Raw genomic sequence first — 27984 nt, 5'->3', positions numbered from 1 at the left:
AACAAAAACATGTACAGAGCTAGTGTAGTGAAAACAAACTCACCATATTTATTTAATGCTAAAAGACCGGGGGGAAATGAAACTGCATCAGCTTTGTCCTGGTTCAGTTAAAATCTGAACACAGACAGGTCTGTCCACTTTGAAAACAAAAACATGCAGCCAGAGACAAGTCTACTGAGATCAGTGCAAAAATAATCCTCCCCAGGATAAAAAATTGATTTTAAATTTAAAAGAAAATCATCTAAAACAGTAAAGTGCATGATTTTGAGAAAAAGCCCTCTTGTAGTTTTGGAAACCCCTGAACAGGCAGTGAGGGTCACACACTGAAAACAAACGCTCCTTAAAAAAAACAAAACAAAGAGACAGACATAATGGAGTGCATACAGTATGCACTGGTTCAGTCTTAATTCAGACATTCATATTTCATTACTGTACATACAGATCTGAACTCCAGTTAAAACAGCATATCCAGTGGTTTACATGCAAACATATATTCATCATTCATTTTGTAGATGCTATACATACATCAGAAGTTACACAGGGTCTATAATTTATCTGCTGCACATTCGTACAGATCATGCACCCACTCTCACACATGCACAGTTCCAGTCGTGTCTGTTTCAGTCCACTGCACTGAGGTCACATGGTATTGTATAGTAGAGCGGCTTGCTGCTTTTTCTCAGCAGACGATGTGCGAGAACGTCTTGACGAGTGCCCTCTCCCCTGCTGACGTGATGAGGTGGCCGTGCTGCTCCCGCTGCCATCCGACTCCTCCTTCTCACCTGCATTTTCTTTTGGACAAGGGAGACAGAGTGACACTGGCAAGGCTGAGTCATCAGGGGACAAACATGTCTTGTCAACACAAATGTTTTGAGCTAGGACTTTCTGCTTCTTCCAGGTGTCGTCCGGATGAGCTGGGGACAAAGAAAAGGAGTCCTGGGAGTGTGATGTCCTGGTATGTGCCCTCAGGTCCAAGTCGCTGAGGTCATTGGCTGACAGCTCAAGACAGTCCAGTTTAGCCAAGGAGGCTGACCTTTTCATAAAAGAAGGAGGAGTGAGGCCTGCCTGGCGGATACGTGCCTCGAGCCCCATGGGCCTGTGCCAACCTGTTTGCTCCAGGGAACTCTTCTTGCCTTCTGGTCTTTGTCGGAGCCGCTGCCCTACTTCCAGGCCTGAAGGTGTCTGTTCAGAACTCGCTCTTTTACATGGTTGTATCACTGTATCCATAGAGTCTCTCAGCCCCTGAGGATGAGACACACTATGGACTTCATGTACTTCACTGTCTGCCATCTCCAAGCTGACACCTTTGTGGAGGAAAGCCCGCAGCTCTCTCAGTGTCTGCTGAATCCTCTCCAGCTCCTGCGTGCCACGTGCCAGCCTCTTCTGAGCATCACAGCTGGGATCACAGTTCCCTTGCCTGCCATGGGAACTGGACTCCAGCCTCTTATCTGTGTCTGACTCTTCAACCGTCACCCCGTCTAGAGTCATTTGATTTGAACAGGCTTGGGGCAGAGTCTGGTTTTGGCTGTGGAGCTGGTTCTGTCTTTGGGTCTGGGCTGAGGTATCTAGTGATGACTCTACAAATTGGCAAGTAGAGGCCAGTGATGATGTCAGCATATGGCTATCTGTGGATGTGTGCACATTGACAGGTATAGCACCAGAAACTCGGCTAATGTTCGCGTTAGGGTCTGGGAGGTTGTCTGTGCCTGAGGAGTCGAGTCGTTGAAACTCATGTTGCAACCCTGTATGTGTCTCTTTGTCTGTGGACTGAGCAGAAACAGCCGTGAGCTCGCCCTGAGTAAGCTTTTGTTCTCCAGAGTGCAGAGGGGAGCAAAGGGGAGGATGTTCAGTGCTCAGAGAGCATTGGGACAGTCTGACAGGAGAGTGTTCAGTGCTGGGGGAATGCAGTGGGGATCGCTGAGATGTGACCATCTCCATTTCCTGTCTCAGCTTCTGCTCCAGCTGCTTGGTTGCATGCCGCACAGAGCCTGCCAGCCAGTCGCACGGCAGCACAAAGAGAGGCTGTGAGTGTGAAGGTGCAGTTGAAGAGCCATGTGTGACTACAGAAGTCTCTGCCTCCTCTTGCTGTTCCAGTTGGATGAGCTGAGGGCTGTGGGAGGATGGAGGGAGCGATGAAGAGGTGGTAGGAAGGCAAGAGGCAGGGTGGCATATGGCTTCAATCTCAGTGACAATATGGCGGACTGATACTCCGTTGTCATAGTGAGGATGATGAGTTCGGTCAGGGCTGGATTTGTCACTGCCGTCCTCGGACTCCAGAGATACCTGCGAGACCGAGAAAAAAATTGTCAGATTTCAGTTCCAGTCTGACCAGTACTGGAAATGGTGTCTGTGTATAACCTCACTAATATAGATTACCTACAGTATCTGCTGCTTACTGTCACAGACCACTGTGTTGGTAGAACAGTACTATGACAATTTAAGTGTTGTACTAACTGCAGAATGACTGACAGCACTTTGAGAGGAAGTCTTTGGAAAGCCAAACAGTAGATAACAATCCAGTACAGGTTATGACTGGGGTTTTCATGGAAAATTATACACAAAAATGTTTAGCTGATCATAATGCCCCCCCAAAGAATCATGTTTACTTCTGTAAAGTTTTGAGGCAGTGATATAATAAGGCAAAAGCCAACTGAAGAAGCTAAATGAGGTTTACCTGACTGCCATTCCCCTGTTCCTCTTCCTCTGTATCTTCATTTTCCTCATGTGTCAGAGGTGTCCTCTGCACCAGCTGCTCTGAAAGTGTCTGAGTTCTGCCATCTTGGCCCAAGCCCAGAAACCTTTCTCGGGCACTGAAGAAATTGATGCTGTCCGCGCTGTTGCTGGATGACCCATCTGCCTCGTCTCGGCTGGCAAGGGCACTGCCTATCTGTAACTCACTGGGATTGTTGTTAGCATCACTGGGAACAAGGGGAAGCAGGGTTGTGGTAGCATGGCTGAGGGGGCTGTGCTTGTCGTTTGTTAAATCTGACAGTGATAGGTCTATTGTTTCTGAGTCAGTGGTTCCCAGTGTGAGAGGAGAGATTTCTTCTGAGCTGCTTCCCTCAGGCAAATTGAGGGAAAGTTCCCCTGGTTTGTGTTTGGGTGCTGAAACGAACAGCTGCGTGGGACGACTGTGGTGAGCACGCTGGAGTTCAGGAGTAGGAGGTAGGATGTGGAGCAATGGTGGCGGGTGGGGTACACCAACAGGAACAGTGACAGCCACGCTTGCTGAATTGTCCAGTCTTTCCTCTGGGACTACAGTAGCTGCTTGGGGTCTGGGGAGGGGAAGCAGGAAGGGATCGTCACAATCTGATCTGACCTCCCCCTGAACCAGTGAGTCACACACAGCATTGGAGTGCATGTGTGAGTCAGAGGTGTGTGCGGTGTTAGATCTGGCAGAATCTTCAGGTTCAGCACCAAGTGCCTGCAGCACAGCCACACCCAGGAAGTGCTGTAAGGAGGGGGAGGTGTTGTTGTTGTGAGAGTCAGAGTGCCCCAGGGATTGTAACGAAGGTTTACACGTAGACACTGGGCGATCTGACAGGTCGCTGTCAGAGTGGGAGCGCCATAGCTTATTATGCCTTTGTTTGCTGTGAAAGAAAATTTGAATAATTTGTTATCTCAAAAATCCAGCCTGAGAAATGTGCACGTTGTATGAGTCATTTCTATGAGAGCATACCTGGCCATGAGAATTCCCTGATACTCCTCTAGCTGTTTCATAAAGGAAGGATTTGGTTTGGTGACCGCTCGTCTCTCTTTCACATAGTCGAAGGCAGTGTCCAGGTCCCAGCCATACTCTTTCATAGCATAGGCAATCACTGTGGAGGCAGAGCGACTCACGCCCATTTTACAGTGAACCAGACACTTAACACCAGCTTTCCTAAGAGAGAGAATTAATCTTTATAGAACTTCATAGCAGAAACATTTCATCTATTATGCAGTTAAGGTAACTGAAAAGTTTAAAACAAAACGTTATATTAATACGGGGGAAAAGCCATTTAAACCATTTGATTTCTTTCAATATTTAAGTATATCGAGGTACTATTAAGTTACCATAAACTGTGTACAAATGTGTGCTTAAACCTACTTGGCTTTGGTGATGAACTTGTAGGTGTCGTTCCAGTACTCCAGCAGGTTGGTGGCCTCTTCATCATACACTCTGATGTTGTGGTACTCAAACATCCCTGGGAAGAAGTTGTCTATTTCCCTGGTCACGTTGAGGATGTAGCGCACTCTACATAAGACAGGGAGAGGCAGGTTGACTTGCTGAACATTTAGCACCAGTAACAGTTCACATGTCAGTGTAGTTTATTCAGATGATGAATGCTTAGCTAGTAACACACAGGTCCAGCTCTGCTGCAAACTATTTTGTAGTTCAATGCAAGTAACAGGTGGTTTGAAATAAATGTAAAACCAGTAGGTTGATAATTTTAAAAGTATATAATTTAACTGAAACTGTATTGTTTAAAAATTAATTTTTCCAGACAGAGATACCAGTGAGTGAGCCAAAGTGTGGTTTGTAGGGTGATGAAAGAAATGAAGGGACTGATCTCTTACCCACTGTTCTGCAGCTCCTCCAAGTTGGAGGCATTCCACTCAGAGCCCTGAAGACAACACAGGCCCAGTCAACAATAAGGTGTAGAAAAATAGATCATTTGAAAGAACATTAAGTGAAGCAAGACAAAGTTGTAGCCAAATAAAATAAGAAAAGCAGAATTAAGAAATCCAGGATAACAAGAAAAAGCAAGACCTGACCTAGTCTACTAAGTGCATCCAGGCTTAATATGTTTCACAAAGAACAAGTCAGGTTGAGGAGGTGCAGCTAGGTAAAGCCAAGTCTAAGTAACTGGGATGAATGCACGTTCGTGGCAGGTGCTAGCAGACCAACTGAATGTATGAAGTCGCCTAAAACATGCATTTACTAACCACTGTTCTTAATTAAAACCATGTTACTCAGGAGATATACCATGAACACTAGGCTACAACCACTAATCCGCAATGCTAGAATACGTATTACAACCTAAATGCACCAACATGGTTCATTCTACACACAGTGGGATGTGGATTTTAGAAATGTATTCCTTCTTGTATACCTAAACCTTCTTATTAACTAACTTCTAAACTTAACAAATCCACAAGTAAAGCTTAATATAGGCCTATTTTGGCTGACTGATATCTCTGATATTATCAATAATAATTAGCTATTTATTTTTAGTGTTGTTTATTTATATATAACCTGCAATGTAAATTTGAATGAGTGAATTCATTCATGAAATTTTTAGACCATATGCCTCCACTTCGATGTTTGCTAATGATCAGAGTGACAAGACAATTCCTTAAACTTAGTGTTTAACTAATTTGCTAATATTAAACATCAGATAAATAAATCATTAAAAGCTGTCTTTATTAAACATAACCTATATAATTGATTATCATGTCAAATTTAAGGAAAACGCAAAAACAGGCTCAGTGATGGCGCTTCCACCATTTTTGTGAAATGACCCATACAGGCCATCACATTTTGCAGTTTCACTGTAAAAAACAGGCGGGTTTCTGATCAGTGACTAGTGACAGAAGAGATAGAGTCTGGAAGAGGCTAGAGTAAATCTCCATCATAACTTATGTGCCACTGCTTTTGTGAAACATTCACTTCTACGTTCAGCCAGGATAACTGGAACATTCTGACTTAATCCTCTATCTAGATTTTATGAAACAGTCCTCTGGATTCTTACCAGATAAACATGCTCAAAGATCTCAGTGGGGCTGTCCATCTGTCCCAGGATGACGATCATCTCTTTGTCTATGAACTCCTTAAACTCCCTCAGGTTACAAACCATCTGCATCTCCAGCTCTGTTCGGATCTGGGAAAAGAATTTTGCAGGTGATGATTCTGACTCATGAGTCAGTGCTAAATATGTGGCAAGAAAAGGGAATTGGATGATATTCTCTTAACAGAGATTCAATCTGTTCATGCAAAAGAAGAAAAAAAAGCAGTACATGGTCATTATTTAAAAACTAAAACTTGCAGTTATCGGCGTGCCTCTCACCTCTTTGCAGGTGACGTTCTCCAAGTCCTTCTGCATCATTATCTCTCTGAGGCGAATCTTGATGAGTCTCTCTGTGCGCTCTCTCTCTGTGGGCCTGTAAATAGAGTTAAACACTTAATTTTATAAAAAAAAAACTGACACATTTTCTCTGTGTCCAAAAATGCCTTTTAGGCAAAGAACCACCTTCACACAGTAACAGTCCTTGCCTTCTGTTCATTGATTCATTTTCACATTTGTCTCCATGAGATTACTTATGCCACAAGAGAATTGCCACTTTGTCTGCTTCTCAGAAACTGGAGAGGGAATAGAAAATCTGAGACTGTGGCCCAGCGGCAATCAACAACAACATCCCCTTGTAGAATATCCCTGTTGTTGTGCCTGGCTCTGTTTCTAACCACTCTGCTGGGGGACACTTTTAGCTTTTGGACGTCACAGCAATGATACCAACTAGTGGCCTAATTACCTCTCAGGAGAGAGAGGCTCGGTTTGTCTTCAAGCTTCTCCTCCCACTGTCCAATTTTCTCATTTTGCTTCTACTGTAAGTCATCGTTCATGGGAGTACACAGCTGTGTAGCTCAGCAATCACAAAGAAGGGCAGTGTGATGGCCGCAGGTGTGTAACGACAGACTTAAAAGCACCTATCAGTGTTCACTGGAAACAGTCTGCTTGTTTATCTCAGCACTAAACACCTTCCTGACCCCAAGAGAATTGCCAACAAATACTGGGTTAGTTACCCACAACCAGTAGAACCTGAACCTCACAACAAGCCTTAATTTGCCTGCAGACAGCCTGAGAGGGAAATTCTCAACAGGAAGATAATAAAAAATAAAGGGGGAAAATAGTACACATGTGCCGAACGTATGACGACAAAGAAAAGTGCTAATGAGTAAGAGGAATGGAAATTCTGTCACTTCCTTGTATTGCTGATAGAGGAGGAGCATAGGGAAATTCAGAGTAATGCCCATAAATCAAACTATTTCATGCCAAACTACTTCCTGCTATCTTATACTTTCATTCAGTGGTTACACAAAGAAACAAGCTGCCATGTCAACAAACACTAGCTGGGCATGCAGCCACGGCACTCACCCTGAGCGGGAAGACAAAGAGACTTTATGACTGTATGTGTATGTGTGTGTGTGTGTGTGTGTGAGTGAATGAGAGAGAGAGAGAGAGAATGTGTGCACAAGAACTCAAAGTTATGGTGGTAATTGTGATGATAAGAACACTTGACATGAAATGCAAAAGTCTGAGGTGCTGTTGCCAGTCAGACATTAAATATGGGCGTTTCTTGATAGCCAACTTTAAAATGAAACTTTTTTTCCTGTCCTCACTTCTTACTCATTTCATCCAGGGGCATCAGGTGCATGCAGCAGCAAAATATCTTCCTTAATTTCCCCCCTCCCACCCTCAAATCCTCTACCTCTCTCTCTCTCTGCCTGCCACCTGCTTCTGTCTGTCCCTGTGTTGCTCTGTTTGTCTGTCTGTACTTCGTTTTTCCAAGTGTATAAATGAAGCCAACTAAAGCTTCAGCTATTCTGGACACTTGAGGATCACTGAAGTGTGTATGTAAGAGTAAGAGATGACCCAAACAGGTATATGACTAAGCAGCAGGGAGGGGCATTTCCCTGCTGTTAGTAAATCCAACAGCCTGTTTTGCTGCCTGTACTTTCTGTCTAGCCTGGAAATCTGTGACAACTCTGTGCTGCAGGATACGAAGTTGCATTTGTGTATATGAGGAGCATATGCACACAACTCAACCATGGCTGCATGTGTGCTTTTGTTTTTGTTTGTGCCTATCCTGGCAGGTTACAGACAGCCTACGTCTTCAGTTGCAGAGTCCAGGGCTCTGATGCCTGAAACCTGTAGTTATCTGCCATTTCTGACCCTGCAATTGTGTACATTTGTGTGGAGGAGATGTCTAAGTCCTAACTGTTGTGCATTTTGGGCTATACGTTTATCTACATGCTTGTATGCATGTTATTCCTGTACGCCACACAATTTCACACAAACCTCTGTCCATCTTGGTTGAGGATTTGAGAACAGCCCGAACACCTTATTTATGAAATGCGTGTGTGCCTCAAGTATTTTCTCCAGTTACTGTGCATGGGCCAACATTAAGGAGGACATTTGCAACACAAAATATGAAGTTACTTGTTGGTTATCCACGCTACATCTTGTTCCACAAATACAGTACAGGAACCTTTTTCTAATATATAGCATTTCTTGTGTGAAGCATAATTTCTCATTTTCAAAACAGTGAATTAACTGCAAGTGGGTGGGTTATGGGTCCTTTTCCACACGACATGTGGAGCATGCATACAAAATGAAAACTTGTGAAAATGACTGTCTGGAATGCACAGCTAGTCAAATAATATCCCAGATATTCCATCATCTTGTGAAATGTGGATTTGCGTAATGTCTGTGGGTATTCATGTGGTCATCCTTCTCCGCGTGTACTCACAGGTCTGTGAAGAGAACGGGTGAGTTGGCACGGTGTGACTCAACGTCCTGCATGGCATTCCACTCGTTGATACAGAACTGGTTGGATGAGATCCTGCTCTGATAGTAGCTGACCCAGGTCAGGAATAGGCTGCCTGGGTAGTAGTTATGGCAGCGAGCCACCTCGCAAGCTTTGTGGAGCGACTGGAGGGCTGACCTGAAGCAGACAGTGAGAAGAAAGAGGATTCACTCTTGAGGGGAAATGACAATACTTGAAAATGCAGTGCAGAAGGTAATTTGTACTGAACTTGACCATGTCCGTTGAGTGTAATGATAATTTAGAGAGGCAATGGCTGAAAGAAGACAAATCTGGGAAAGTGAGAGCAAGGGAGGAATTATGTGTGATGGAGGAAAACGTGACAAAGAAGAGGCACGAATGCATACAGGTAAATGCATATATGAAAAATATAACAAGGGGGTGGGTTAAAGAAATAGAGAAATGAGGGAACAGTAAAGGTGAGAAAAGGAGAATGGAAAGATAACAGTGATGAAGACAATGCAGACATATGGCTGCAGATAAATTAAGGTATTAGAAGAGCAAAATAACAATGGGACAAACAAATGAGGAAATGAAGACAAGTATGGAAATGAAGAGGCAGCACTAGCATGCGAGACATATGTATAAAAAGACTGGAAAGCAGTAAGATCAAGAGTAGAAGGAAGAGGAAGATAAACAGTGACAAAGAGAAACGTCTGGAGGTCAAAGTCAAAGTGGGGTACAACGGACATAATGTAATGTAATGTCACTGTCATTTGTTGATAGAAATAAAGGTTGCTCACCACATGGCTTGGACTGAAACTGGCTTGAAGACATGAACCCTGTTCACTGTTGACACACTAAAACCACTGTAAAGATACAGTAGACAGAGAGAGAGAGAGGGAGGAGTTAATGTCTTAATACATCAACAACACAATGTCTAAATAAGAGCAACATGTCAGCAAGTGACCAGAGCCATCAGTGTGTTGCCCAAGGAGGCATTAAGAGGAAGCAGGACATAGGTGTGGTGTCTTACCCATCTCCATCCAGGTGGATCAGAGTGTCACTCCACAGAGGTAGAACCAGGCCGACCGTACAGCAGCTGGAAGGAGAATCAATATATCAAACAACAGCACAGCAAGTAGTGCATTGTTGCTGCGACACCAACCTATCAGGGGAGACAAAGTCCATGCCGAGTACAATGCTTTCCTCTGTGTCCTGTCGACCATTGGTGGAGACCACCACCATGTAACGGGTTGTCTGCGGGTGGGTGCTCTCCAGACGCACAGCCTGCAAGAATACAAGGGAAGGAGACGTGTAAGAAGCAAGGGGAAGACAAATGATCCAAGATAAGAGGGGCAGATTATGAAACCAGTTGTCTAATGTCTTCTTTGGCTCTAGAAGCGCCTTCTAAAGCCTGTGAAAACTCCTGTGTCATCAAGGTTATCTCAGCTTTGGTTTGGAGATGAGTTGGAATTACAAACTGGACCTGTGGAGTTTGAACTGTGTGTTTTAATACACAGAGAGGGAGCAATGAAATACTACTGAGTGATAATATTTCTAAATAGCTGCATTATCCCTTTATTAAAAAACACATTGCAGAGACCTTCGAGAAATAGCAACAATGCTTTTTACTCCAAATACTCTGCATACTGTATGTTCTATGTAAGGGTATTGCTCTTGGTGCTGGCATGTTAGCAGGCATGCTGACCAGTCCAGTGAAACACAACTCCCTGCTGTGTTTCAACACAAGGGGCTGCGTTGGTTGGGGGGTGAGGGGATAACAAGGGGAGTGTTGTAGGCATGCATGATCCATCCATGTTGTGATGAGTCAGCGTGAGTGGCTTCATTCACGTTTCTGTTGTGCATTAATAGATTTAAAAAAAAAAAAAAAAAACACACACACAAAAAAAAAAAAACATGGTTTAACATCCAGCACGCCAACTAACAAAAAGGCAAGGTGTCATTATGGTGTGTTAACTGTGGCCCAAATTTCAGAGTGAGTACCACTGAACGTTCATGGTAACAAGGTAAACAAGAGAGTCTTCTTCCTGTGGGTGTCCATGTTCCGACCATCCCCCATACATGACCGATAGCACAGTGCCTTTGTTGGATGACCTCATCGTCTGGTGCAGCAGAAGTTGAACCAGACCCAACTTTTTCCGCCGCAAGGGGCTGCGGCATGTTGCCAGAGCCCCCTGCAGGGTGCTGGTACCAACTGCAGGCTGCAGTGAACACAGTCCCCCGTAGAGATGAATTGAGGGGGCTACATTTTTTTCACACATTTGAAACTCAGTCTGAGCTTAAGATGTTCCATCTTCAGGTTTCTGTTCTTTACGTTTGCAAACAAAGAAATGAAACCAGTTCCTCTGTTTTGAGTATAATCTCTCGGATCACAACGCCACCTTGCCTTTGCTAGCTTGAGTGTGTGTTACTGACCAGTCGGATGGTGTCCTCCGGCCGCAGCACAGTGAACATGGTCTGAAGGTGTTTCTGGAGGTCACCTAGACAGACAGGATTTTTACAGCCTCATTTAGTTTCTGGTTATTGTAGACAACAATCCCATTGTTAAATTGCATTTAAAGGTTGTCATAACACCCAGGTGAGTGTATCATTTCCCCTGTGTCAAGTTTCCAGTGCATACACACTGATCTCTCTTACACTTGGGCCTACAGCTGACCTGAATTCTGAAACATCTGTTGTGAAACAAGCACAGGATGCTGATGCTTTTATCAGCCCACTTCACATCAGAGTTGTGCAAAGGCCATCTTTCTCAACAAGCAACATCAAATTTTTATCTTTGATTTTCTATTATATTATTTTTTCATTATTCAAAAATGTCAAGATATTTCAAGCTGCTATTTAATCACCTCCATGAAGTTTCTGGAAAATTTCTGGGGTGTCAAATGAGGTGGGAGGAAGAGCTGGGAAAGGTTGCAGCTGTCATTTGTGTGCATACAGTTTGTACAAGTCTCTACCTGTGTGCTTGTTTCTGCGCTGGCTGATACGAGGTGCAGAGTTAGGCGTGGGGCTATTACCCCGAGGAAGGAACAGGGCTGCACCTTTCACAGTGAGGAAGCTCTCACTGATACTGGAAGAGAAGACAAAATGAGAGATTCAAACATAAAGACTTTACCAAATGATCTAATCACATTTCTTTCATGTAATTTATGAAATTATAAAAAGTGCCAACTGTAATCTATGAAATTATAAAACAGTGCTAATTGTAATCACATCCTTGCTCATTCTGACCTCAACTTCCTATAATAAGCACAAGATAGGGACAAGGAACAGATGAGTGCTGTCATGTGCTTATGTCAGTGTGACAATGCTGCATTCAGCTGGCCTCTGGTCTGCAGGCTCCCCAAATCGGAGCTGACAGAACAAAACGAGATCTGAGCCCTATACTGAACTCAGAACACAATGTTCTCTGCTCCTCCACACAGCTGGATTACACACACAGACTTACTTCACACTAACAGCTGCCAGTAGGGAGGGATGGGGGGATTTGGAGGAGACTGGGGGTCCGAGAGGGAAGAGAGCAAATCCCCTCCTCCCCAGTGTTATAGCAGAGATAAGAGCTGACCAGCTCCCAGCACCGCAAACCAAAGCATGTTGTATTAAATGGTGTTCGGCTCCTCTCTGGAACACTTAATCTTATTAACTGTGACTGAGGTCACTGCACTGAGGAGGAGGACACATTATAAAGTGAGGTCAGTGTTTTCACTGGATACCAAACAGAGGGTGGATATGTGTGTTTTTGTGAGAGCACCTCTGGTGTGCATGCAAGTGTGAATAACGAGGCTTTCGTTTTGATTCTCTTAGTGGCACATTAACCTAAGTCACACAAGATACCAATAAAACAGGCCCCCTTATGACCATGTCAAAGGACAGACATGGAAACAGTAAAAATACTTAATGAGCAAGAAATCTGCCACTTAGGTAACAGGCACTTGGGGGATGGTCCATTTATGTACTGTATACAGACTGCACAAAAAGCACAAGAGAAGCTTATGAATTTTAAAAGCTGAATGAAGTTTGAAGTACTGCTTACAGGCCAAGGAGCAATACATCACAGAAGTGAAAACGCACTGCGTGTACTGGCTCTGTAGGTTTAGCCAAATAGAGACAAATGGTCAAATGTAGTAAATATCAGTGACAGTTTAGGTTCACTGCAGTTTGCCTGTATTAAAGTGGAACAAACAGTGAATATACAAAGTGTTAGTAGGGGAAACACTGCTCCACAGAGTTGGCCAACCTGTTCTGTTGAATAAGGCGGTTTCGTAGCCTCGGGGCCAGTAACTAAGAAAAAGGAACTGACGACTACACATGCACACAATTAATAGGTGGTGATGACATCAAAGGTACGTTTGCTTTGAAATTGCGTAAACAACTGGGTGGTATGCTTATTTTGATGGGAAACCACTCTGTTGGAAAATCTATTGCGGTCTTGGCAACAGGCTGCAAGTTCACACTCTGTGAACCCAACTTCTACAGTTCATCACGTCCTACAGTTCATCGGTTTCACACTCATCTGCAGTTTAGGCTTTCCATCAACCACTTTTCTCTGTAATTTCATCTCCCCAGCCACCCAGCTGCCCTTCCTGAGGTTTGCTGATGTACAGGATCAGGAGACAGAGACAACAGAGAATAGAGAGGAAAACAAAAACAAATCCACAGCCTTGTGCTGAGCCCATTTCCCATAACCCACCCACCCCTGACCCAGCTGTTTCCTCTTACTCACCCTCTGTTGCTTCCTCTTTACTGCATTTCTTCAACATCAGCTATGTCCAACTTTTCAATTCCATCACTCTCCTCAATTCCTGTTGCATCACATCCCATTGCACTTGCACACACACTCTTGTACTGTACTTGGCAATGACCATGTATAGAAGTGTTACTGTACAATGTCTTCTGTAACACAACACTCGTAACTCTCCCAGAGAATCATGTATGAAGGGCTGTGCACATGCAAACGCACACTTTTATGCCTGCACACAGACACACTGTGAAAGTGGAATCTAAGCCTGCGGATTGGAGCCGTCAAGGGCTATGAATGACTCGTGAATAGATTCTAAAAATACAGTAGTCCTTTAAAAGTTTCAGCTATTGATAGAATGCATTCACCAGACTACAGTCGCTTCACCCTAGAGAGCAGCTCTCTACGACAGAGCAGTGATGGCTCACTGCAGAGGTTTACTGGTGGACCTATATCTGATCCAATTAAAGGGACTGGTAAGGTTTTATAGAGAAAAAAAAAAACATTCCCCAGCACACAACCACTCACCGACTCTTCACTAGAGCTGCAAAAATTAATCTATTAATTGACTGACAAATAATAATCAGTACTCATTTTTTGTGGAGTACTTATTAAATCTTTGTCATATGGGCTCTGGGAAATTATACCAAACATGTTCACATTTTATATGCAAAATAATTAATCAAGAGAATATTGCCAAATCAAGTAAAAAAAATCTTTGCATCAGGAGACCCCGATATTGATTTGATTTATTTATTCTTTCAAGCATGTAAAGACAGTTGATATGACAACACACATAATTTTACACATATCCAACAAATGCTAATCCAATATCAATTTGCTTATACCTAGTACATGCTTGAATGGAGTAGGAAGAAGTCAGACTTATCCAGTCCTACCCCATGAATACAGCAGACAAGAAGGATCTAATGGTACTTACTGATCTCTGGTCAGGTTCAGGTGATGAGCCCTTCTCTGCAATTCTTCTCCTGTAAGACAGAGTCCAGAATTATTTCTGAAAAACAGTTGCTATTTTTAAAAACATATCATCATGTTTAATGTTAATATCATAAAGCACAGACCACACAATTCCTCCTGAACTCCACATTTTTAAAACCTAAATTCCAACATGAATTTTTAAATTTAACTGACCCCTTAAATTGTATCCCCCTTCCCTTTCATTAAATAGTTTTTGAATTCCACCAGGTAATAAATTAACAATTTAGACTGTGTGAAAGCTCCATTGGTGTGATCCCTGTACCCCATCTTATGCACAATTCTTATTGCTCTTTTTTGTAATATATACAATGGTTGAAGTGAGCTTTTGTATGTATTTCCCCAGTTTTCAACGCCATACTCTAAGTATGGTAAAATCAATGAAGAATACAAAATGCGTAGTGCTTTCCCGTCCAAAATATATCTAACCCTTGCCAATATCGATATATTTTTTGCTATTTTGTGCTGAACATATCTGATATGAGATTTCCAGGAGAATTTGTCATCAACTATGACACCTAGAAATTTAATTTCATATACTCGTTCTATATTAGCTCCCCCAATTTTCAATTGAAGTTTATTATCTAATCTACGATTCCCAAATACCATAAATTTAGTTTTATATTAATGCAGTCATCTCTTGTAGCCTATAGTCTGAACCTATCTCAGTTGATACATTTGTAATGCACCAGCCCATCTGTTGGGATGAACCCAGATAACTCACATTGTGTTTATACTGAGTTCAAAGTATATTGTTGTTTATACAAGAAAAGTTACAAAAATAGTCATGGCAACTGGAAAACAACCTTTCAATCAGACTTACTGATTAAAAGGAAAAATATACACACTGAAGGATAAAGCAACTGAAAAAAAAAAGAACAAAAGCAACTGGTTCAATTAAATGTGACTCCACAAAGTATGTGAATGAGGGATTGGCTGTGAAGGATGGGAGATAAATACAGAAGATTCACTCAGTGTGTTGAACTAGACTGGGGGGTGGGTCATCTTTTGGCATCCATCCACCTCAGGCTTTGGCCTGAAGTGAAATGGTCAGTACTTGTTAGGGCAACAGTCACAGACACAATCATCACTATGTAAGGACCACTCCACATAGTGGGCAGATAACTGGGTGACCCCCTCCCTCCTGACTGTGCCCATATTAGTCACTCTCAGGAGGGCAGCGGGATAAATATAGGGCCTGGTTCTATGCAAGGCAGGCCCTGCTAAGGCCTTCAGAGTTTACACCTGAAACAGATACAGTGCATGGGAAAGTCAAGAGTTAGCAGGTTCATATGTGTCTCTACATGTCCACAGGTGCATGGTAAGGCCCTGCTGTTTAGAGGCACAGACATGGAAATTACATCAAAAGCAGAAAACAGTGACAGACAAATGAGCAGAGAGAAAAGTTTGTGGGGTGTCATGGTGGCACAGCATCTCTCTCTCTGTCACTTTCTACTGTCAACTTAATAAAGGCACATTTCCACAAAAAAGTGCATGAAATTCATACCAATTCTGATACAGATTAAGGGGCAATGTTGGATTTGCAAGAAAGCAGCAGATGTGGGTCAGGAGTGATAAAACAAAGAATTACCAGGGCATACTACAGAGAAACTTTAATCATCTGGCAGTTATCATACTGCTTAGACCCAGTGTCCTCTGTATGTGTGCAAGTGAGGACCTCAGGTTTCTTGGGTAATCCAGTGTGCAGGCCATGGTCCGGGCTTCAGTCACCTTAACAAACTAAACATACCTGACCCAGGCAAGCAGCGCTATTCTGGGATGGATTCAGATGACTTTTTTTTTTTTTGACAGTTTAGACAGGCAGAGAGACGGTACTGAGGAAGCTCAGTAAACTATTTAACGGTGGTCAAATGAAGCCAAATGTGCAGTAACTTTGTTACAGTTAGAATGGCTGAATAAGGCGTTCCATTCCCTCTTTAATAGCTGTTCTTTATAACATGTTAAATGTCCTGGACATTTAATAAACATTCAATAAACAATAAACAGAACTAGCTTTGATAGACTGGATATTCCACACCTGGTCTGATCTCTGCTACTAAAACTATTTATAATCAAGCAATATAGGTTATTTGATTTCAGATGCATCACAAGTATACACACAAGCATTAGGACTGACCTATATCCAGCTACCCATACCCTTGTTCAAATGCTGAGAAGACAAACACACCAGTCTCATGTTTCAGTCTCATCTATTTTCTTTGGAAAAAGCGTAGGCAACACAGACACATGCAGAGGGGAAGAGAGGGGCCTGACAGTATTTTATAACTGGGATCATAACAGTGATTAAGATTCCGTTTCACCACAGGTAACAATTAACTCCACCTCAAGGCTTGTAATTATTCATTCAAACCCTGGTTCTGCTGACATTCTGGCACATACAGGCATTTACACTTTAAAAAGACATATATACACAAACATTTAACATGCCGACTCGCGTATGCACACTAGATGCTACAAATCAAAGGATACTAAAACTCTTTCTGTTGTGATGAAGGCTGTCATCCATCCTGAGCAAATGGTAATTAAAAATAAACAATCATGATGCAATGCAGCAGATCCTGGAAGTCACAGGTTTCCCACCACTGCTGCTAATTACTAGACACCTGCCAGCACTATGTTACATCTTCCTATAAACATGTTTTGTGCTAACTAACATTTTAGAAAACAACATCCTTATAGACTGACTACAGCCTTAATGAAGACTAAATGTTTACATGATAACGCAGCACTCAGTCTCACGTAAAAATGCTGAAAAACAATGTAATCAAGGTGCAGGTTTAGACTGTCCTTGACTGTCCTGAAAGCAACACTAAAAGGCCAGTTTTCATGCGAGGTACAAGCAATTATTGACTGCACGAAAATGTTGCGAAACAACAACAAAAAAAAAAAAACAAACCACATGGGAGCTAAACAAATAAATTGACTTCATGGAATACTGGGTAATGTGAATTTCATAATCTTTTCAACCACATGCAGTGGTTTCTATATTGTTTTTCTTTTACCCCCAAGTTTGTCAAGTTTATCTCAGTCAGCTCCATATGAAAGTTTATTTAGCCAGATGTGCAGGACATTGGGCTGAAATTAATTGCAGAGGCTTTGTGGTTTTAAAGTCACATAATCAGAGGTGAGCATTTCTAGTGTAGCCTAGTACCAGGTTACAGGGAGATCTACTGTCATAGTCACTAAGAATTGCATTAAAAGTGTAATTCAGTTCTTTGTTTCCTGGTTTTCTAAACTAAGTGTCAGAAGTCAAGTGGATACAGGCCAGTTTTTGTGGGTATGTCTCTAATCAGTCAGAGACTTCAGACATTAGTGCAAGTTATTAGTATCTTCAAGTTTATATAGGCTCATTTCTTTGATTATTTAAAAGATTCCTTAATTCACTGCAGCTTAATAACAACTATCCTCACCACACCAGCCTTGGAAAAACAAAAGGGAGGCAGAAAAATGCCCAATAAAATCTCTTAATATGGTGATGAATGTCTCAATAAAAAATGTCACTTCCCTCCACCGAGCTTGTGTCTGGACAACAGAATGATTCACACCATATGCAGAACATTATGTCTTGGTAAGGTCAAAACGGAGCACTATGATGAGTAAGAGCCTGCTTTGTCACCAGGAAATTCATTCAGCACCAATGTTGCAAACGTGTTAGTTCTGTATCAGCTTACTCACAGTGTTACGATGTTGAAATCAGTCATATTGTTACTACTATCTCCTACAGAGCAGCGCTTAGCTGATGTTTAAATGCTGTTTTAACAACCTGACTATTCACCACACAACTAATCAATTTCAATTGTATTTTCCACTTAGGACTTTTCATGTACAAAAAACACAAAATACAGACTGCTCCAGAGTTTATCTACCCACCCACCCCCACCCCACCACAGCAGGACACTGTTCAAACTTACAGCTGGTTGATCTGATTTTTAGACACCACCGCGTCGTCGCTGAAGTAAGGCACCATCTTTGCCCCGCAGCAGGAGCAGAAGCTGACCGCCGACGAGCTGTCGGAGCCGGACACGGCGCCGAGGGTCATGCCGGCGGGGGGAGCGCAGAGAGAGAGAAGGGTGTCAGGTGTTCCTGGTCCGTGAGAAAACTTCTACTCCTCTCCAACAGTCATGTGCTCCGACATTGTAAGGAGGAACACAGCGGTCTTCCTTGAGTTTTAATACTCGTAATATAGTAGAAAATGGCGAAATATTCTTCGAAAGAGGAAATGCGACAAATCAGACGTTTCCGAGCAGCAATTATGTTGCAATAAATTAAGGAGGTCAACTAAAACTAGCACAGTGTGTTTCTGTACCCTTTGGTAACGCCTGGCTGTCCAAGATGTCCCAATAAAGCGAAAGCGAGGCCCATTTTAAACAAGTTTCCGTACCGTTTCCTAAGCATTATTCACCCCCGCTACAAAATGAAGTACCGTTTACAGTTGTGAGACATATGACTTCAGCCAAACTCTCACCGGAAGATTCGTAGGTGGGAGGAGTTGGAAACACGTGTTTTTAGGGGAAAAAACTATGGAGCCAATGAGGACAGGCACCCACACCGACAACAGCACCTCTGCACCGCCGCTTGGTGGAGAGGTTTGTAAACAGACGTGCGCCGTGCAGGTATTTACTCCACACTATTTAGTTCCTCGCCCTGATAAGAGCTGTGTTTATCAGTAAATCTGCAGCCTGGAGTGTTTGGTTAAAAGCTGCATACACTTGGCACATGGCCGCCCTTCCATGCTTTGTTATGCATTTCTGAATAGTCTGGACTTTAATAAAACTAATAGCTTTATTTTGTTAGAATAAACTATTGCACACCAGTGATTGAGTCATGGGGATGTGCTCATTAAGTTAATGTAACAGACCCACAGAGGAGGCTTTTGGTTTGGCAGTCAGTTCATTGAAGATTGTCTCCTCCGTCCATTTCTCCTAACACAGGCCTTGTGGTTGAGTTGCATAAGAAGCTAGAACAAATGAGAAACAGCCTGAACTTATCCTGACTTATCGACTGCAGCAGCAGCAGCCTGTAGTATCAAGGTAAAGTGATAAACAGGAGCCTGTCTTGTCAGTAAAATTTGGGGGAGAAATGACCCTTGACATCAAGCCTGCCTGAGCATATCATGTATCAGCTGACATACTGGGCACTGGGTTCAGCGTGGTTCAGTTTAAAGCCTATTTACAGTATCTTCTACTGACATGGCAACCTGTAGGGCTCTGACAATCATTTGAAAAACACTGTAAAACTACAGCAGCTCTCATCATATCCATACAAACTTATACTCTAAACTAGCAAACAACCTCAATTCAGTGGAACTAAGCTTTATAGCAATGTTTATGGAAGGCCGATTTTATGTTTTGACTGATCAGAGGTCTTGGTTCAGGAGCCAACACTAACAAGCAGCTGTCAACAGATGAAACAGACACTGCTGATGAATCAATTTCTGTCCTGTCTGTGCTCAAACTGAACACTAAAGTGGACATATAGATGATATAGATATAGTATATAGTGTATAGTTGACATTCTCTATAACTATGCAGCAGCTGTATATTTTTTAATACTAGACTCCACTTGTTCTCCTGAGAGTGATTCCATCGCAGACAAAACAAACACACCAACACCAGCGCTCCTGCCGTCAACACTACATTTTACTTTGTCTTGGCAACTCTCTTGCATCACAGGGCAGATTGTCCATTGAGCTCTGCCAGTAACTGCAACCACAAAATCCACAGCTGCTCTAGTGCTCTTACCATGTGGTTCTGTTTAGTGTCATCAAATTTACCAACAGTCGCTGGGAACTTATTTGTCTGTGGGCTGGTAACATGAGTCTGTTGTGGTGTTTTGCTGGGCCCTGGACAGGTTGCATAATCATCTTCCTCTAGGAATAGGTAGAAACATGCAGGTCAAATGTGCTGAAATTGTATATATTTGAGACTGTGTTTTGTTTGTGTGTAATTGGGAGTACCCCTAGAGTGGGCCCTACCATCCTGCTGCCTCCAACATCAGTGCATGAAGCCAGCTGTAACCAATTTTCTCAAGGTAAAACACTCTCCTGTGATTGAGTTGTAAAACCACATGGCTTCAAAACCCTTAAACAATCAACATAAAAACATTTTTCAAGGTTGAAAACAAACCAAAGAACATACAATGCCTTAAGTTCAAATGTTTCCTCACTACTCAGGTGTGACAGAAACAAGGAGCCCTCTCAAAAGCCAGATAAGACAGACAAAGACAGATCTGTTAGAAGTAGTAGCCCGTGTACTGTAACCAAACAGGTACTAGAGAAAACAAACACCTAGTGAAAATCTGTTCTTGAGTTTGAGACCCTATACAGGTCAAAGATGGGTCAAATACCTTGGTAAGATATATTTTTGTTAGGTGATTTTGTTATTTTCTATACTATATAGTGCTAAGTGACACGTTACATTTTTAAATGAGCCTTCTTTGGCATGTAGCACTGATATATTTGCCTGTGTAATCATTAACTCAATGTAAAAACAGCAGGTGTAGGAGCTAGTGTGGTACTGAGTAGGGTTATGATCACATACTTAGTAGCTCACGAGACAAGACGATACATGATACTGAGTTCACCAGAACAACAGGGTGTTTCTTATCTATTAATGTTAACACACTGGTGGTAGAATTGGTGCTAAGGTCGAGCAGGCTACATTAGCAGTATGGCTAACCAAAACAACAGAAACTCACAGGCTGGAAACATGAATGAAGCCACTTACGTAGACTCATCACAACGTGGCCGTATTGTAGACGCCTACAACACTCCCCCTGCAACCCCTCATCCCCCCCAATGATGCAGCCCTGTGCGTTAAAATACAGCAGGTAGTTGCCTTTTTGCCAGACTAATGTAAATGTACCGTCACTTTGCTGTCACACTCTGTCATACTGTCTGCTGCTCCAGTTCTGTTGTGTACTAATATTGTGAGCTTTTGCCTCAATGAGAAATATCATCATGTTTTAATATTGCGAGATTTTGTGGCACAAAACATATGGCATTACAGACCAATATACCATATAGGGGGCGCTGATCCTCAGGGGAGCTTTGGCTTTTGCACTGCAATAGTATTTTCATTCTGCATTGATTTCTTGACTTTCTCCAGTCTTTAACTCTTTTCTCTTTCAGTTATTCAGTTGACTACTCATTGACTCACACTTTGCATCTTTCTTTCTTTATTCTCACTGTCAACATCTTTTTCCACACACATACAGTTGTCTGTACTCCCTACACTGCACCAAGTATAACGTTACTGCAATAATGGATCTCTGCTACACACTGGAGCCTCAGGACTGACACTGAAATGTCAAGGACAGTGTTAGAAACTTCCCCCCACCCAGGTCAGTGTTTTAAACCAACCTTTGAATGTTTTGGTCTTTTCTAAATCAACCTTTAAGTAGTTGGGAAAATGGTGAAAGCAGCTGATGAACTTTGTTCTGCTGTGGCTGCTGAACAAATGAGGCTCCTCCTGCTGTGACCATCTGCAGGGCTATCAGATGACATGGCAGAGCTGCCAGAGGTCTCGGCATCACAAAGATTGAAACATAGCATTTATATGGTCACATTTTACTTTCTGGTAATATATCTTTACACATCTAATAAGTGAAGATTTAGTCACTTTACGCCCTATTTAAAAATGTCCCATAAGGTATAACCTTATAATGTTCAGTGTGGTGGATGACATGATAGTGCAGTAATATGGCAAAGTAAGACATGCTGTTTAAAAGAAATATAAAGCATATCGTAGATGGAACAAGAGGAGAATGAAAAGGTTAAAAACAAGTTCCTATGAGACAGCAAGGCTAAAATGTTGGCCATAAGTTTACAGATCCCTATGATTTCTTGGATCAGTAATTAGCAATTACACATCCAGTGTTTTAAAAGATCATTTCTTGCTGGTTAGCACACCTGTACTAGCCCCAGATGAAGGTCAGTGATGTCTTTGCTTTGATTTCTCTCTTTGGTGGTGCCTGTATGCAGGAAAAATTTATGTCGTGTTGAGCAATAATCAGAAGATGTCTGTGGATGTGAGAAGAAAGAGGAGTGGTGTTTATGACCGTGTCGTCCTTTGTCTTCTCCCTGGTGTACAACATTTCCATTTACAGAATGCAATAAATATGCTTGGTTGACTGGAGCTGAAGTTTATAGTATAATGTAATGTTTCTTTGAGGTAATGAAAAAAGAAATTGATTTCCTTGTAATAGCCTGTTGAATCTATTGATTTGGCAAGAGGAACTGCTGAACATGTGGATGTCTGTGAAAAACGATATGAAACATTACTTAACAACAGCAGACTAATACATTCAGACAGTCAACCAATCAAAATCAGTAGCTCTACAGATCTCTTCCTGCTGTGTATAGTTTTCCATGCTATGGACTCGTGTATCAGCTCTCACCCTGATGCACACAAGCAGAGCAGGTTCATCCTGCTGAGGTTGTTTAGTGAGGGCTGTTGGAAAAACGAGGAGGGTGAGATGTTGTAACTGCTGTATAACACCAAGCTGATGGCCAACTGTGTGAACTCCTCATATGGAGACCCGTCTTTGTAAGTTTATAGGCTGCTCTTCTATTATTTCCACTCAGCACTCAATACTAGCAGTACGACGAGATCATGTGCCATGTGATCTCGCGCTATTTCCCGTCAAGATGAAAGCTGTCTCGGGTTATCAGTACATAACTGAAAGAGAACAGCAGCCACCATAGCAGTGACCCTGGACAGGCTGCCAGTCTATCAAAGGGCTGACATGTAGACAAACAATCATCATGTGTTTTCACAATTTTTGTGTCTCATTAAATATCCAGTAGTGTAGATTCAGCATTACTACATTGCTGCCATCTACCAATACTCTGCTCCACCAGAAACAGAAAATGATAAACTTAGCTAACATGCAGTACTACAAAGATATCCAAAAAGGTGTTATTTACTGTGAGTCGTCTGCAGATGGTTCCACATGCTGCTGAGAATTGCTAATATTATGGCTCTGTTAGCCAATGCACATGAAGAGGTCTTTAGCCTGACTGTTGGCACACATTATCCTGCTTTGAGAATGAGCTCAGGACTGGCCCTTGAACACTCCTGAAGACAGTAGACTGATGGGAGCTTTTTTGAGAAGTGTTTGATTTTGCCAGGCAAGGCCTCACTGGGGTCATGTAGTGTGTGTGTGTGGGGGGGGGGCTCCAAGACAAGCATGAAATCTGAGAGTGATCCGGGGCCACAGCCAAAGCTCAAAAGTGAATTAAAAGGGAATGACGCAGAAGAGAAGACATTCAATCTCTGTCTGACAGAGAGGAACTCTGCACTGCTTCTAAACACTAATGTTCAAAGCTGAGACAACACTGGCACAGACAAGAGGGCACTGTTTTCAGACTTGAAATCTGTCATTATCCACTTAGGCTTTGATGTACCTGTTTAATCATTGTGTGCTAGAGTCTCCAAGGACAGACTGAAATGTATGGATAACGTTTCAAATGATAAGAGACTGTGTGAGCCTTCAGCACAGTGAAAACTAAATTTCCATGTTCAGTAGTAGCTGGTTAAAGTCATAAAGCAAGTCAAACACACACATAAAGCCCATGGATTCAGCTTGGATTCACTATAAATCATTCAATTTCCATAGCAGGCCTTGGCCCAGTATACAGCACAATGACACTGGAGCCATCTAAACAAAGGAACAATAACAGTGGTGACGTCCTTGTTCTTTTATGAAGGTACAGATACAGACATCAAAAGCAAATCATTAACTCGACCACAACCATCAAGCAGGATCATGCAAGTAACCCTTGTACATTAGTGGACAAACAAAACACTTACAAAAGTACTCACACAAAGACACTGTTTGTTTGCAGCATTAGGAGCTATCAAAGAAAACTATTAAAAAATATTATGTTGCATTGTCACAATTCTCAAATGAAATGTGTTAATCTCAACACAGTGTGAAATTTACTGTATATTTTAATAGACAAAATCTACAAGAATATGTTGTATTGAGATATGTCTTTACTGTATACAGCTACAATATAGCAGCTTTAATTTGTTTTTTCTCTTTGAAGTATTAAACAGCAAACACAGTAAAGGTATGCACACTAATGGTGAGGAGCCTGTATATACTGACATTGCATTAATGTTTTAAGATGCAACAGAAAATGTGGTTCCCCTGTAAATCAATGCACAGCCCCTCCTAGTGGCATGAGTCCGAAGTTACAGTTTCTAGAGATCCAACTGGATGTGAAAGAACAGAGATATTCCAGAAAACTGGAATATCTCGGCATGACAGAACAGGAAGGGGTCTCACCTCCTGGGCTGGAAGTGACGGTCATCCTCACCACTTCCCGACTCCTAGAGAAACAGACAGATTGTTTAGGGGACAACATCAAAAGCTAATGGAAATTAATTCAATATCCAAGTCACTCCACAGTGGTCCTGTACCAGCAGCTAGCATTTCAGAAAGAACACACTGCAGAGATGGCTGTTTGAATCACATGCTGAGTCAGACTCAGTTAACCTTGTATTAAAAGAGTGCTAAATTGGCCAGCAGCTACAGCAAACCTTTCATCCATGACTTTAGTCACAAGGCAGGGCCAGCATACTATTTTAACTGCTCACAACAGGGACCAGGAATAAGGCTGAAACAGACTGAGTGTCTGTGCCCCTCTTTCTCTGTCCTTTTTCCAAAATGCAATCATCCTACCCCACCACTGCAACCAGCACAGTTTGACACACGTACAACTTTAATCCCAGCCTGTTTCGGTAATCCCTCACAAAGCTCAAGGAACTTTTTCTTTGGCATCAATCTGTCAATCCTGGCTACTATACAGGCCAAAATACACACAAACATCCAATACCACATATACATAATGTATGTATGGACACACACAAAGATGCACAAACACAGGGCACTACACAATAATGCAGATGCTAATGCTGGTGCTGATGAATGATGTTCACAGATGATGATGGATGGATGAGGAGGATTAGACCAAGGGCTGGATGCAGCAATTCAGGAGGTGCAGAAGCTTGAGGAAGAAGGATGGAGTTCATCTATTCCTTTGTGTGCGCTTCCACAGATGAGATTAGGCCTAGAGAACCAGCTGGCTGAATGATGCCCTCTGCATCAGCAGCCTAACAGCTTGCCTTCAACACAGACTATCGTGACACAAGAGAAACTGGAATCCAATCGTGGACTCAAACACTTCTTGCACAAACACCCGACAAAATGCTTATATCTCAGAAGATTTCAAAGGCAAATGTGATATCAATATGTCATTACACTTCTGCAAAGAAATTATGCAAAATAATGGTACATGTACAGGCTGTATACTTCCAATATGTGATTAAAAACATACCATAATAACCCTGGCCTTGGCTGATATACAGTATAATGTACAGGCATCTCTGTGGTTACCATGTCACTGCATGGATGTGTACCATAGGGAGTGGTCTTAATGCCAATGAGAACAATGGATCTGGTTTGTTGCTAGGCAGATTATCGTAAACTACCCCAGTAGGGAGGTTATTATCCTCTGTGTTCAAGACAAAAAAAAAAATACTAGCTGTATTATTCAAGGGGCCAATAATCTGAAACCTGGTTTAAATTTGCATAAATTATGTTAAAATGTTTGACAGCATCTTATTGGAAATTGCCAATCACAAATACACTGAAGGGGCAATTGCAATGGAGCCATGCCTCTCATGATTGTTGATCTTTGTTCCATACACTGCTCTGCCTTCAATTTAGTTTCTGACCCCTGTTCTCCCTCTCAGCACCAGACAGCTCACAAGACTGTTCACATCTGCCTCCTATCAGAAACAGGTCTTATGACAAGCAGCTGGTAGTCTAGCTCAGCCTCAGACCTTTCATCGCCTCAAAGCTTCAAGCCCTCACAGCTAGGTTGTTTCAGGTCCTAATGATATCTTTAGGTTATAAATATGATGTTGTTTTAATTCTCTGAATGTTTTTCTCAAATTTCCCTACCACCATCTGGTTCTGAAGTTTGTCAACCATCTCTCTGCTCAGGATTTTTCTCCATAATTTACATGGCTGTCCCATGTGATTCTCCATCAGACTTTGATACCTGTAACACAGCCAGCTACTATAAAACACTAAGGATAGGCTGAGCTGCAGGTAGCTGAACTCTGTGCCATGTTGTGTTAACCAGAGGTCAACATCTTCAGCCACAAGATATATCTTTTAAGATCCAATGTCTTTTCAAAGGACAGTCTGACATACTTGCCAACATCAGCCCCTACTGATATAATCACCAAAGCCACTTCAACCTAGTCATGGGAGATCGTCCCCCAGCCACTACTCCTTCCTGGGTCCTTGAAGCCAAACATGGGAAGCCTCAAAGTGTAAGAAGAGATAAGAGGACAGCCCCACTGTGTCCAACAAGATCTGACAGGCCTATCACACTAACCTGCTGTTCGGGCAGCTCCTCTCCCTTTGCTGTCACTCCACTTAACAGTGGTAACAGAGCTTTGTGTAAGTTGTAGCGCTGACATGACATTTGGACATAGAAACGGAAGGTACAATATTACGCTTAACCACATAATGAACACAAGCAATGATGACTGCTAATTTAGGCTGCGATTACAAAATGTTTTAGTTTGTCAGGCGGATTCCCTGGGAGGAAGTCAGCAAATATAAGCTCTAACCGCTAAATGCTAGAATTGTGTAGCATAAGCTGTCTGAGCTGGAGTTAACACTAGGTTGTATCAACTTGATACTTTTCATACGGACCAGTTAAAGCTAAATAACCAGGAGGACAAACCGGCATCCCCCTAGAGAACTGTGAGAACTACTCGGAGCTTTCACTATGATGCTAGCAGCTATGTTAGCCACCCATGTACACATAGTGGAAACTGGGCTAACGGTGCTTTGGCGCTTACACACTAACTAAACTGAGCCAAAATGTCACACCAGTTCTGTGGTACTTACAGACACACACGGGCTGGAAGTGGTGCTCTGTGTCGGCGACCGCTGGACAGTGACCAGCGCCATCCCACTTTCTGCTGCTCACATGTCAGTCACCTCGGAGAATGAAGCACCGGAATACCAGACATTATTTTGAGCGTAACTAACGTTACAATATGCTAAGCTCCAGGGTTGTTTCCCTGGTCATTGCTTAGTTGCCCGCTAGTGTCAAGATCAGCATAATCATTAAGACATCCGGTCTATACATTTTCAAAATAAAGTTTTTCCTGTGGAAGTGTTTTTATTAACCAAAACAATCAGTAGTGGAAGAAATACTCGGATCCCTTACTTACATAATAGCAGCAACACCACATTGTAGAAATAATCTGTTAAAAGTAAAGGTCCCGCATTCAAAATGTTACTTAAGTAAAAGTTCAAAAGTATAAGCATCAAAACATACTTAAAGTACTAAAAAATGTATGACAATGACATATTTAACATTAATGTTTATCATATAATTGAATTATAATTACTGATGCATTATTGTATTCATCACATGTAATGTTGCAGCTGGTAAAGGAGGAGCTAGTTTTAATTAGCTTATATGTTTATAATTTAAAGTACTTTACATGCTGCTGGGTAGCTTGTGAATTTTCCACAGGAGATTAAAGTCATATGATCATAGTGTAATTTTTGTATTACTTTGGTTCTGAAAAGTAACTAGCAACTAAATTTATAAAGTAAAGGTAGTGAGGTAAAAAGTACATTTGTTT

The 27984-nt window shown here is 42.2% G+C and overlaps 1 protein-coding gene across 2 annotated transcripts; it reads right to left on the bottom strand.

Annotated features, from left to right (window-relative positions):
• Window positions 1–23: 23 nt before the first annotated feature.
• ssh2a (slingshot protein phosphatase 2a) lies at window positions 24–27444 on the bottom strand. Of its 2 annotated transcripts, XM_020586316.1 has the most exons (15): window positions 27236–27444; window positions 24593–24636; window positions 11502–11614; window positions 10963–11027; window positions 9692–9813; window positions 9560–9625; window positions 9327–9392; window positions 8509–8703; window positions 6048–6141; window positions 5733–5861; window positions 4558–4604; window positions 4088–4234; window positions 3680–3880; window positions 2675–3590; window positions 24–2283 (listed from the first exon to the last, which is right to left on the bottom strand). In XM_020586316.1, exons 1-15 carry the CDS (start codon window positions 27296–27298, stop codon window positions 640–642), a joined length of 3912 nt encoding a protein of 1303 aa, XP_020441972.1. In that variant the 5' UTR covers window positions 27299–27444; the 3' UTR covers window positions 24–639. The 2 variants fall into 2 exon arrangements, with proteins under 2 accessions (XP_020441972.1, XP_020441964.1); XM_020586308.1 differs by lacking the exons at window positions 24593–24636; window positions 27236–27444 and adding an exon at window positions 18211–18781.
• Between the last annotated feature and the right edge of the window lie 540 nt (window positions 27445–27984).

This window comes from Monopterus albus, unplaced genomic scaffold, assembly GCF_001952655.1.
Source record: "Monopterus albus unplaced genomic scaffold, M_albus_1.0 scaffold8.1, whole genome shotgun sequence".
In the NCBI taxonomy this organism is placed as follows: Eukaryota; Metazoa; Chordata; class Actinopteri; order Synbranchiformes; family Synbranchidae; genus Monopterus; species Monopterus albus.
This window is presented reverse-complemented; position numbering and strand designations above follow the sequence as displayed.